The sequence below is a fragment of the Choloepus didactylus genome, chromosome 17, assembly GCF_015220235.1.
Source record: "Choloepus didactylus isolate mChoDid1 chromosome 17, mChoDid1.pri, whole genome shotgun sequence".
Classification (NCBI taxonomy): Eukaryota; Metazoa; Chordata; class Mammalia; order Pilosa; family Megalonychidae; genus Choloepus; species Choloepus didactylus.
This window is the reverse complement of record NC_051323.1, coordinates 18614573-18627490: the sequence shown is the minus strand read 5'-3', so window position 1 is coordinate 18627490 and position 12918 is coordinate 18614573. Positions and strand designations below refer to the sequence as shown.

The 12918-nt window shown below is 39.3% G+C and overlaps 1 protein-coding gene across 4 annotated transcripts in view; it reads left to right on the top strand.

Moving 5' to 3' along the window:
* The window catches only part of ALMS1 (ALMS1 centrosome and basal body associated protein), a 274368-nt gene that overhangs the window by 23898 nt on the left and 237552 nt on the right, over nt 1–12918 (top strand). For 3 of the 4 annotated variants that reach the window (XM_037806569.1, XM_037806568.1, XM_037806565.1), the window contains exon 3: nt 11368–11563. In XM_037806569.1, coding sequence (XP_037662497.1) covers nt 11368–11563 — 196 coding nt within the window. The remainder of the gene's footprint in view (nt 1–11367; nt 11564–12918) is intronic. The other variant, XM_037806566.1, reaches the window with a different exon arrangement.

The window sequence follows — 12918 nt, the reverse complement described above, 5'->3', positions numbered from 1 at the left end:
ACCATGACAATAATCATTTCCCTGTTAGGCTGTGCTTTAAGATTCAATTCTGAATTTACACATTGCAGTTATTCCGTATTGGTGAGGCTTTATAGTGTTTGCCTTTGTTTCTGGTGTACTTCACTCAAAATGCACATTGGTATTCATGGAGGCAGTATTCATGATTTGCAGTGGGTGGAGGTGGCCTAAGAGTACATTGACTGAGGAACAGAATGGTGAACTGTGGTGTATGCATGCAATGTGTGCCAGTTTGAATGTGTTATGTCCCCCAAAATGCCATTATCTTTGATGTAATCTTGTGTGGGCAGATGTGTCAGTGTTGATTAGATTGTAATTCTTAGAGCATTTCCATGGAGATGTGCCCCACCCACCTGTGGGTGATGATTCTGATTGGATAATTTCCCTGGAGGTGTTACTCCACCCATTCAGGGTGGGTCTAAATTAAATCTCTGGAGCCATATAAATGAGCTGACAAACAAGGAACTCAGTGCAGCTGAGACTGACATTTTGAAGAGGAGCTACAGCCAAGGGGGAGACTTTGAAGAATGCACAGAAGCTGAGAGAGTAGCTGCAGATGAGAAACAGTTTGAAGACGGCCATTGAAAGCAGACTTTTGCTCCAGAGAAGCTAAGAAAGGACAAACACCGCAAGAGCAACTGTGAGTGACATTTTTGAGGAACTGCAGCATAGAGAGGAACGTCCTGGGAAAAAGCCATTTCGAATCCAGAACTTTGAAGCAGACACCAGCCATGTGCCTTCCCAGTTAACAGAGGTTTTCCGGACACCATTGACCATCTTCCAGTGAAGGTACCTGATTGCTGATGTGTCACCTTGGACACTTTATGGCCTTAAGACTGTAACTGTGTAACCAAATAAACCCCCTTTATAAAAGCCGATCCATTTCTTGTGTTTTGCATTCCAGCAGCATTAGCAAACTAGAACACAATGGAATATTGAACAAGTATGGGAAGGAGTGAAAAAGTTTTTTCTTAACGAATAATAAAAATTAAAATAAAATATCATACAATACAATATAATAGTAGGGTTAGACAACAACACCACTACCGAGAATCCTATATCCCTCCCTTATATTCCTCTCTCATATACATTTAGCTTTGGTATATTGCCTTTGTTACATTTAGGGAAGTATATTACAATGTTACTGTTTACCATAGACTCCTGTTTGCTTTGACTATATTTTTTCCCCCAATACCATCCTCTTTCCAACACTCTGCATGGTTGACGTTCACTTGTTCTCCCGCATGCAAGAACTGTTTTATTTTTGTACATTTAGTCACAATCATTGACCACTCCAGTTTTTGCTACGTTAAACAGTTCTAGTCTTTATCTTATATCTTTATCTCAGGTGTCATTCATGCCCCTAGCCCATCTCTTTCAGCTTTACTCAAGGACATCTTTGTTCAGTTTAGTTACAATATTGTGCTACCATCATGCAGTATTATGCTATCTTTTTCTGGATCTATGCAATCAATCCTCTGAACGTTCTGTAGTCCTTCGGCATCAAAAGCCCAATCTCTCCCCTCTTTCTATCTCCAGGTGGCCTATGTTATCAGCTTTTTTTTTTTTCTAGTTTGCATTGATTGTATATTTTTCCCCAATACCACCGTATTTTTACCACCTTGTGAGGTTGACATTCATTTGTTCTCCCGCATGTAAAAACATATTTGTACATTTTATCACATGTTGAGCACTCTAGGTTTCACTGAGTTATACAGTCCCAGTCTTTGTCTTTCCTCTTTCCTTCAGGTGTCCCATGCTCCTAAACTTCCTCTTTCAACCATATTTATAGTTATCTTTGTTCAGTGTACTTGTATTGCTGTGGTACCAACACCCAAAATTGTGCTCTGAACCACTCACTCCTGTCTTTTCCTGTCAGTCTGTAGTGCTCCCTTTAGTATTTCCTGTAGCTTAGGTATCTTGTTCACAAATTCTCTCATTGTCTGTTTGTCAGAGAATGTTTTAAACTCTGTCTTATTTGAAGGACAGTTTTGCCAGATATAGGATTCTTGGTTGGCGGTTTTTCTCTTTCAGTATCTTAAATATATCATGCCACTTCCTTCTTGCCTCCATGGTTTCTACTGAGAAATCCATACATAGTCTTATCAAGCTTCCTTTGTATGTGATGGATGGCTTTTCTCTTGCTGTTTTCAGGATTCTCTCTTTATCTTTGACATTTGATAATCTGATTATTAAGTGTCTTGGTGTAGGCCTATTCAGATCTATGGGGTATGCTGTGCTTCTTGATTCTGTAATTTTATGTCTTTCATAAGAGATGGGAAATTTTTGTTGATTATTTCGTCTGTTATTGCTTCTGCCCCTTTTCCCTTCTCCTTCTGGGACACCCATGTGTTTCGTGCATTTCATGTTGTCACTCACTTCCCTGCGAGTTGCTCATATTTATCCATTGTTTTCCTATCTGTTCTTTCATGTGTAGGGTTTCAGTTATCTTGTTCTCCAGTTTCTGAGTGTTTTCTTATGCCTCTTGAGATTTGCTGTTGTATCACTCCATTGTGTTTTTTGATGTCTTGTGTTGTACCTTTCATTTTCATAGATTCTGCCACTTGTTTTTTCAAACTTTTGATTTCTTCCTTAGGTACACCCAGTGTTTTCTTTAGCCTTCGTCTCTTTTGTTATATCGTCCCTGAATTCGTTGATATGATTTAGCATATCTCTTTGAAAATCTTTAATAGATTGTTTCATTAAAGTGAAACAATATTTCAACTGTATCTTGATTGAGGTGTAAGTTTGTTCCTTTGACTGTGCCATAACTACATTTTTCTTAGGGTAGGTTGTAGTTTTCTGTTGTCTGGGCATCTGGTTTGCTTGGTTACCCCGGTCAGATTTTCCCAGACCAGAACAGGTTCAGGTCTCAGAATGGGGTTATATTCAGGGTGTATCTTAGAAGAATGACAGAATTTTCTGTGAGGTTTCCAATCACTGTGCTTTTCCTAACCTGCCTAGCATGTGGCTCCTGTCAGCCGGTCGCTCCTGACTGGTGTAAGGAGGTGTGGTCCCTTCAGTTTCTGTTTTGGCTGTTTTCCCCCAGCCTCTTGGATCTCGTTCTGAAGGGAAAGCTGGGCCCCACCTCCTTATTCTTAGGGAAGATACACTGGGATTTATCATCTGCATTTGAGTAGTCTCTCTGTCTCTTATCTCCACCCCTGTTTGGGTCAGATTGCTGGGAAGTGAAAATGGCTGTGGCTCAAATGACTGTGGCTCTCTCCTCTGAGCCTCTCAGGTTGAAAGAGAGAAAGTGGGACAGAAAGCCCCCTTTTGGAGTCAGTACATGGCCCCATCAGTTTCACTTGTCGGCCAGAGATGACACCCGGTCTTCTGGGCACCCCCTCCCAGTACAGATGAGTCTCTTGGTTCTTTAAGGTCAGTCATCACCAAAAGCCTCTGTCTGCCTGTTAGGGCTTTGTAGCTTGTATTCAGCAGTCTACATTTGTTAATTAAAACCCTAGTTGGAGCTCAGCTGAGCTATATTCGCTGGCTCTACTCTCTCACTGGTAGAGTGCTGCTAGTTTCTGTCACAGTGAGGCTTTGCAGCAAAGCCTGCCATGGGGTGATGGGTCTCCTAGCATGGTTCCACAGCTTTTACTTACAGACTCTATGCTGCGATCTCAGGCATTCCTCTCAATCCAGGTTGGTGTATGATGTGTAGACAGTCACGGTTGCTCCCCAGCAGTTATTCCAGATTATTTACTAGTTGTTCCTGGTTGTTTATTAGTTGTTCCAGGGGACTGACTAAATTCCACTCCTCTCTATGCCGCCATCTTGCCCCTCATGTTATCAGCTTTTAACTCTCAAAGTTTGCTCATTTATGTTAGTTCATATTAGTGAGACCATACAGTATTTGTCCTTTCGTTTCTGGCTAACTTCACTCAACATAATGTACTCAAGGTTCATTCATGTTATTATAGGTCCCGTGTCTTTGGTCTGTCTTACAGCTGCGTAATATTCCATCATGTGTATGTAACACAGTTTGTTCATCCACTCGTCCACTAATGGACATTTGGGCTACTTCCATCTCTTGGCTGTTGTGAATAATGCCATGATAAATATTGGTTTACGAAAGTCTATTCGTGTCTTAACTTTGAGTTCCCCTGGGTATATTCCTAGTAATGGAATAGCTGGGTCATATGACAAATCTATACTTAGCTTCCTGAGGAACTGCCACACTGTCTTCCAGAGTGGTTGCACTATTCTGCATTCCCACCAGCAGTGAATAAGTGTACCTCTTTCTCCATATACTCTCCAGCACTTGTTAGTTTTCTTATTTTTGGATAATGGCCATTCTGGTAGGCATGAGATGATATCTCATTGTGGTTTTGATTTGCATTTCCCTAATAGCCAGTTAAGTTGAGCATTTTTCATGTTTTTGAGCCATTTGTATTTCCTCTTCAGAAAAGTATCTATCCATGTCTTTTGCCTATTTTTAAATTGGGTTGTTTGTCTTTCTTTTGTTGAGTTGTAGGATAGCTTTATGTATTTGGGATATTAAACCCTTATCTGATATGTGGTTTCCAAATATTGTCTCCCATTGTGTAGGCTGCCTTTTTGCCTTTCTGACAGAGTCCTTTGATGTACAATAGTGTTTAATTTTGAGGCGATCCCATTGGTCTATCTGTTCTTTAGTTGCTCGCGCTTTGGGTGTAAGGTCTAGGAAACCGCCTCCTGTCACAAGAGCTTTAAGAAATTGTCCTACAGTTTCTTCTAAGAGTCTTATAGTCTTAGTGCTAATGTTTAGGTCTTTGATCCATTTCGAGTTAATTTTTGTATGAGGTGTGAGATAGGGGTCCTCTCTCATTCTTTTCAAAATGGGTATCCAGTTCTCTAAACACCGTTTATTGAAGAGGCTCCTCTGTCCCAGTTGCTTTGGCTTGACTGCTTTATCAAAGATCAGTTGTCCGTAGATGCCAGAGTCTATTTCTGAACACTCAGTTTGATTCCGTTGGTCGGTATGTCTACCCTTATGCCAGTACCATGCAGTTTTGAGCACTGTAGCTTTGTAATATGCTTCAAAGTCAGGTGGTGTGAGACCTCCCACTTCGTTCCTGTTTCTCAAGATATTTTTGGCTATTCGGGGCACCTTGCCCTTCCAAATAAATTTGGTTTTTGTTTTTTTTATTGCTGCAAAGTTGTTGGGATTTTACTTGGTATTGCATTGAATCGATAAATCAGTTTAGGTAGAATTGACATCTTAATTATATTTAGTCTTCCGATCCATGAACATGGTATGTCCTTCCATTTTTTTAAGTCCTGGTTGATTTCTTTTAGCAGTTCCTTGTAGTTTTCTTTGTATAGGTCTTTTGTGGTCTTTGTTAAGTTTATTCCTAAATACTTGATTCTTTTGGTTGCTGTTGTAAATGGAATTTTTTTCTTGATTTCCTCCTCTTGTTGCACATTACTTGTAAGAACATTACAGATTTTTGCATGTTGATCTTGTAGCCTCCCACTTTGCTGTATTCATTGATTAGTTCTAATAGATTTGCTGTAGTTTTTTCTGGATTTTCTACGTACAGAATCATGTCATATACAAAGAGTGAAAGTTTTATGTCTTCCTCTCCAATTTGGATGCCTTTTATTTCTTTTTCTTGCCTAATTGCTCTAGCTAGAATTTCCAGCACAATGTTGAATAACAGTGGTGACAGTGGGCATCCCTGTCTTTTTCCTGGTCTTAGGGGAAAAGCTTTCAGTCTCTCCCCATTAAGTACGATGTTAGCTGTGGGTTTTTCATGTATTACCTTTATCTTATTGAGAAAATTCCCTTCTATTCCTATCCTTTGAAGGGTTTTCATCAAGAAAGGATGTTGTATTTTATCAAATGCCTTTTTCGCATCAATCAAGATGATCACGTGATTCTTCTGCTTTGATTTATTGATGTGGTGTATTACGTTAATTGATTTTCTTGTGTTGAACCAGCCTTGCATACCTGGAATAAACCTCACCTCGTCGTGGTGTATAATTCTTTTAATGTGCTACTGGATTCGATTTGCAAGTATTGTTTCGAGGATTTTTGCGTCTATATTCATTAAAGAGATTTGTCTATAATTTTCTTTTTTTTGCAGTGTCTTTGTCTGATTCTGGTATTAGGGTGATGTTGGCTTCATAGAATGAGCTGGGTAGATTTCCCTCCTTCAATTTTTTTGAAGAATTTGAGCAGGATTTGTAGTAACTGTTTCTTGAGTGCTTGGTAGAATTCACACGTGAAGCCATCTGGTCCCACACTTTTCTTTTTTGGGAGCTTTTTGATGACTGACTCAATCTCTTTACTTGTCATTGGTTTGTTGAGGTCGTCTATTTCTTCTTGAGTCAATATTGGTTGTTTATGCTTTTCTAGGAAGTTGTCCATTTTGTAGTTTTTAGCATATAGTCGCTCATAGTATCTTCTCATTATCTCCTTTATGTCTGCAGTGTAAGTAATTATGTTTCCTTTCCCGTTTCTTATTGCATTTATTTGAATCCGCGTGCTCCCTTTTTTTTGTTAGCCTAGCTAGGGGTCCATCAATTTTGTTGATTTTCTCAAAGAACTAACTTCTTGTTTTGTTGATTCTCTCTATTGTTTTCCTCTTCTCAATTTCATGTATTTCTACTCTAATCTTTATTTCTTTCCTTCTCTTTGCTTTTCGGTTAGTTTTCTGTTCTTGCTCTAGTTCCTCCAGGTGAACAGTTTATTCCTCTTTTCATATAGGTGTTTAGGGCAATAAATTGCCCTCTCAGCACTGCCGTTGCTGCATCCCATGTGTTTTGGTATGTTGTGTTTTCATTGTCATTTGCCTCGAGGTATTTACTAATTTCACTTGTAATTTCTTCCTTTACCCACTGGTTTTGTAAGAGGGTTATTTATTTCCAACTTAATTAAATTATGTTCTGAGAAAGTGGTTTTTGTAATATCAATATTTTTAAATTTGTTGAGACTTGCTTTGTGACCCAGCATATGGTCTATCCTGGAGAATATTCCATGACACTTGAGAAAAATGTATATCCTGCTGTTCTGGGATGTTAATGTTCTGTAAATGTTTGTCAAGTCTATTTCATTTATTGTACAATTTAAGATCTCCGTTTCCTTATTGATCCCCTGTCTAGATGTTCTCTGCATTGATGACACTGGTGTATTGAAGTCTTAAACTATTATTGTAGAGGTATCTACTCTTTCAGTATTCTCGGCATTTGCCTCATGAATTTTGGGGCACTCTGGCTTGTTGCATACATATTTCTGATTGTTACGTTTTCTTGATGAATTGACCCTTTTATTAATGTATAGTGTCCTTTTTTGTCCCTTCTAATTGTTTTACTTTTGAAGTCTAATTTGTCTGATATTATTATAGCTCTTCCCACCTTTTTCTGGTTGCTCTTTGCATGAAATATATTTTTCCACCCTTTCACTTTCAGCCTATTTTTGTCCTTGTGTCTGAAGTGAGTTTCTTGTAGACAGCATATAGATGGGTCCTGTTTTTTAATCCATTCTGCCAGTCTATGTCTTTTAACTGGGGAGTTTAATCCATTAACATTTAGTGTTATTACTGTAAGGGCAGTAGTTTATTCTACCATTTTGTCTTTTGGATTTTTATATGTCATGTCTTATTTTTTCCCCTCTCTTCCTTTTACCCTTCCTGATAATCTTCATTTCTGTGCTTTTCTCCATACCTCTCTCTCCTTTCTTTTCCTATCAGCCTGTAGCACTCCCTTTAGTATTTCTTGTAGTGCCGGTCTCTTATTCACAAACTCTCTTAGTGCCTGTTTGTCTGAAAATATTTTAGTCTCTCCCCCATTTTTTTTTTATTGAATTCAGTTTTATTGAAATACATTCACACACCATACAATCATCCATGATATACAATCCACTGTCCACATTATGATAACATAGTTATGCGTTCATCACCACAGTCTATCTCTGAACATTTTCCTTACATCAGAAAGAACCAGAACAAGAATAAAAAATAAAAGTGAAAAAAACACCCAAATCATCCCCCCATCCCACCCCATTTGTCCTTTAGTTTTTATCCCCATTCCTCCACTCATCCATACACTAGATAAAGGGGGTGTGATCCACAGGGTCTTCACAATCACACTGTCACCCCTTGTAATCTACATTATTATATAATTGTCTTCAGGAGTCCAGACTGCTGGGTTGGAGTTTGGTAGTTTCAGGTATTTACTTCTAGCTATTCCAATACATTAAAGCCTAAGAGGTGTTATCTATATAGTGCATAAGAATGTCCACCAGAGTGACCTCTCGACTCCATTTGAAATCTCTCAGCCACTGAAACTATTTCGTCTCATTTTGCATCCCCCTTTTGGTCAAGAAGATACTCTCAGTCCCATGATGCCGGGTCCACATTCATCCCCGGGAGTCATTCTCTGCGTTGCCAGGGAGATTTACAACCCTGGGAGTTGGGTCCCACGTAGGGTCTCCCCCATTTTTGAAGGACAGTTTTGCAAGATGTAGAATTCTTGGTTGGCAGTTCTTCTCTTTCAGTATCTTAAATATATCAGACTACTCTCTTCTCACCTCCATGGTTTCTGTGGAGAAATCTGTACATAGTCTTCTAGAGCTTCCCTTGTATGTGATGGGTTTCTTTTCTCTTGCTGCTTTCAGAATTCTCTCTTTGTCTCTGACATTGGACAGTCTGAGCCATAAGTGTCTTGGAGTATGTCTGTTGGGATCTCTTCTATTTGGGGTACGCTGTACTTCTTGAATCTGTAATTTTCTGTCTTCTATAAGAGTTGGAAAATTTTCAGTGAGTATTTCTTCTATTATTCTTTCTGTCCCTTTTCCCCTCTCTGCTCCCTCTCGGACATCCATAACACATATATTCATGTACCTCATGTTGTCATTCAGATCCCTAGGACCCTCCTTGTATTTTTCCATTCTTTTCACCATCTGTTCTTTTGTGTGTGTTAATTCAAATGTCTTGTCTCCCAATTCACTGATCCTTTCTTCGGCCTGTTCAGATCTACTGTTGTATCCCTTCATTGTCTTTTTCATCTCCTCCATTAAGCCCTTCATTCCCATAAATTCTGCCATTTGTTTTTTCAAGTTTATAAATTCTTCTTTATGGTCATCCAGTGTCTTCCTTATATCCTTTGTCTCTTTTGCTATATCTCCCCTCAGTTCATTGACTTGATTTTTGAATTGATTTAGGAGATTTATTTAAACATCTTGAATTAGTTCTTCCTTTGGTTCGTTGAATTGATTTAGCATTGGTTGCCTCAACTGCTGTATCTCTGTTGAACTATTAGTTTGTGCCTTAGGCTGTTCCATATTTTCATGTTTCCTAGTATGGCTCGTTATCTTAAGTTGTCTAGGCATCTGACTTTCTTGATTAGTTTATTCTGGAGCTCGTTTTCACTCTTTCACCTAGGGTTTTCTTGTTGGTTGGCTTTGTTCTCTAAACTTTGGTGTTCAGCTCATCTTATTCTAGGCCTGTAACTTAGGTTCTATTTAGTTGATTGGAGTTTTTCCACCACTTGTTTTTCTGTTTCTCGCTTGACTCTATGTAGCCTTTTTGTGTGTGAGGCTCTCCTCAGATATGGTCAATCCCAGTAAGGTTTTCCCAGTCCAGAGACGCCCACGTCTCAGGAGGAGGGTATGGAGTTTCCTTGAAAATGAGACCCTCCTTTGAGGTCTTTAAAGTCTGTGCTTTTCCTGTCCTGTCCAGCAGATGGCACTTGCCAACCTGCAGCTCCCCAACCAGTGTGAGGAGATACGGAGCCTTTAGTTCTCCAGGTGACCCTGACCGTGTTGGGGGCGTGGCTGAGTGAAGTTGGTTTCTGAGTTCCAGCCCCTGGGGTCTGAGTTCCCCGAAGGAGGGCTGGTACTGGAGCTGGACCACGCCGCCCTTTTCTTTGGGAAGTTCTGATCTTTAGAGAATTGTCTCCACCACCAGACTTACTGCTTTGTCTTAGAGCTGTCTTAGCTCTTTTCTTGCCTGGGCCCAAATTGCAAGTTTTTGAGGCTTTCTGTAATGGGCTACTTAGAATAGCTATTAAAAAAAAAAGAAAGAGAAAAAGAGAAAGAAGAGAAAAAAAGAAAAGAAAGGCCCATTATAGACTATTTTAAGAAAAGCCCTTTAATTTTGTCCTTGCAGTTCTGATGGGCTATTGAAATGCAAAAAGGCAAGGTTTTGGAGAGCAATTGAAGAGCAAAGAACCAGAAAAAACCGGCTTTTCAGAGAAGGGCCCTGTCCCCCTGGGTTTGCATATGCTCCTGATTCTATTTGAGCCCAGCCCTTCTCTGTATTATGTTCACCCCCAACTCCAATAGTCTCTGTTTTTTTGTTTGTTTGTTTGTTTGTTTGTTTTGCTGTTTTTGCTAGCCCTATCTCTTCTCCGCCAGGCTGATGACTGCTGCCAGGTTCTCCAGTGTCTGGTCTCAGTTTATCTATAGTTGGAGTTTTTGTTCCATAGTCTGAGTTTGTTAATCAGTTCTGCAACTGCAGTTATCCTACCTGGTTCCCAGCACTGCCGGTCCCTCCTCCCTCAGGAAATTAGCCTCGAAAGATTCTGTTATGCCTGGCAGGGAGGGGCGCAGGCCCCCTGGCCTGGAGAACTTACAGATTTCACTGATCTCAGCTGCTCTCTGCACTCGTGACTGCTATATGACCATGTCCCGACTCAGATTCCTCTGTGGTGTCCGTTCTACACAGTTCCTGGCTATCTACCAGCTGCCCCAGAGGAGTAAATAAAACACACACATCACCCCTCTGCCATCTTGCTCTGTGCCCTTGGCTTGGATGTCTTTTTATTTTATTTATCCAGTTATTAATTTTTAGTTTATTTTACCTGAAGTATCAGTCTGCAATGAGTCGGAAGTAGGAAAACTGGTCTTTCTCCCTTCATAGTTTGAGACGCCTTGCTCGGAAATGCACCACTGATGCGAGATTAAACATTTGAAACAGACAATATGAATAATATGATATTCTGTACTAAGAAGAGCTAAGAGTCCTCTAGGAAATATAAGCTCATAAGAATTCAGTAAAGTCGTCACATGTAGAGAATATTGTAGCTTTGGTTTCAGACTTTTTTTCCAGTTTTATCATAATCAAATTGTAAAATTTTATTATGCAGAACCAAATTTATTGTTTTAATGATGAGCACTAACTGTTAAAGTATAGTGGAAATGCCAGCATGATCCAAGACTTTCAGAGGATGGGTAGTAAAAGGAAGAGGTCTAAAATGTTGTTAATATTGTGAGAAGGATGGGAAGGAACAGCTTTAATTTTTCTAAAGGTTGATGGGAATGTGATTAAATAGGAAGCCAAATGTTGCTTGTGTGGACATTTTAATCTAAATGTTAATATGCATGATATAGCATGTTTTTCTTCAAAATTATTGTTTCAGAGAACAGAATCTTGGCATTGTCTTCCTCAAGAAATGGACTCTTCCGAAACCTTGGTTACATCCCAGAACAGGCTTAATGCAAGAGAGGAAGGGACTGAAGTGACAGATTTCCCCTCTCTGGAGGAAGGTACATTGACCCAATCAGAAAATCAAGTAAAGGAACACAGCCGAGATTCCTTATATTCTCCATTGCTAGGTAATGCCTCTTTATTTTTAACTAGTAGTAATATATCACATTTGTAAAACACTTTTGGTGGACTGTAAGTCTTATAGCTAAGTCCTTTGTTGAGCCGAGGAGCTCTAGAGCCATACTCAAAGATAGTAAATTATTTCTGGTTTTCCACACTGGCCAACTGGTAGAGTTATATTAAATGTGTGGGTACCCCTCATTTTATCATATCCTGTTACTCATGGAAGGTAAAGGTGACAACTTCTCTAGTAGGTATGCTGGGAATTCTTCTTGGGGTAAACTCTGTATTCTTTGACCAGTTCTCTCAACAACAGAAACTCGATGATCCCCCTAAAACAAACAAAAACAAATGTTCAGGTTGTATTAGTTAGGGCTCTCTAGGGAAACAGAGTTGACAAGAGATATCTACGAACATAAGATTTTATAAAAGTGTCTCACACAACTGTGGGTATGCACGAGTCTAAATTCCATAGGGTAGGCAGCAAACTGGCAACTCGAGCGAAGATGTTCGATGAACTCCTCAGGTAGCGATCCGGCAACTCCGATGAACTTGTTCAGTGAACTCCTCAGGAAAAGCTTCGCTGGTTAGCCAAAGAAGAAGCAAAGGTCCTCTATCTGTCTTGCTTAAAAGCCTTCAACTGATTGGATTAAAGCCAGCTGATTGCATTCTCTCATTGTGGAAGACACACCCTTCGTTGACATCATCAGTCACAGCTGCAGCCAATTGACTGATGATTTAATAAACCAGCTGCAAATGTCCTTGCAGTAACAGTTAGGCCAGTGCTTGCTTGACCAGATGCCTGGCCTAACTGTTGACACATGAACCTAACCATCACATGTTTACCTCATTTGATTCTTAGAATTAAGGCAGATGTATTATCTCCAGCTTTCAGACCAAAAAATTGATTTAGAGAGGCTTAAGTAACTTCTCTGAGTTAGACCATCCTGCTTTCCACTGCTTGATATAGAATTGATTTGTTAGCTCTTTACACAAGATACTTTAAGTACCTTTTAGATCATCAGGTTAGGAAATAGAATTCTAGAATAAATGAATTGTAAACTTTGGATTATTGAGGATATATAAGACTGTTTAACCAATATAGTAATTTAGACTTTTTCAAGCCTAAGTCATAATTCAGAAAAATATTTCTTTCCTTCCTTATGTTTTCTTCAAATTTCTTTTCAAAAAATTGAAAAAATGCAAATACTGTGTTTTTTCTCTATGAAATTGTTGTGTGTATATATTGCATTAGTTTAACTACCATTTGTTTTAGGCTTCTCAGTTAATTTTAGAAATGTATTTATTGGACTGCTATTTTGACAACAGAAACTGCCAGATTTCATTGCTGGGTAATGCAAAT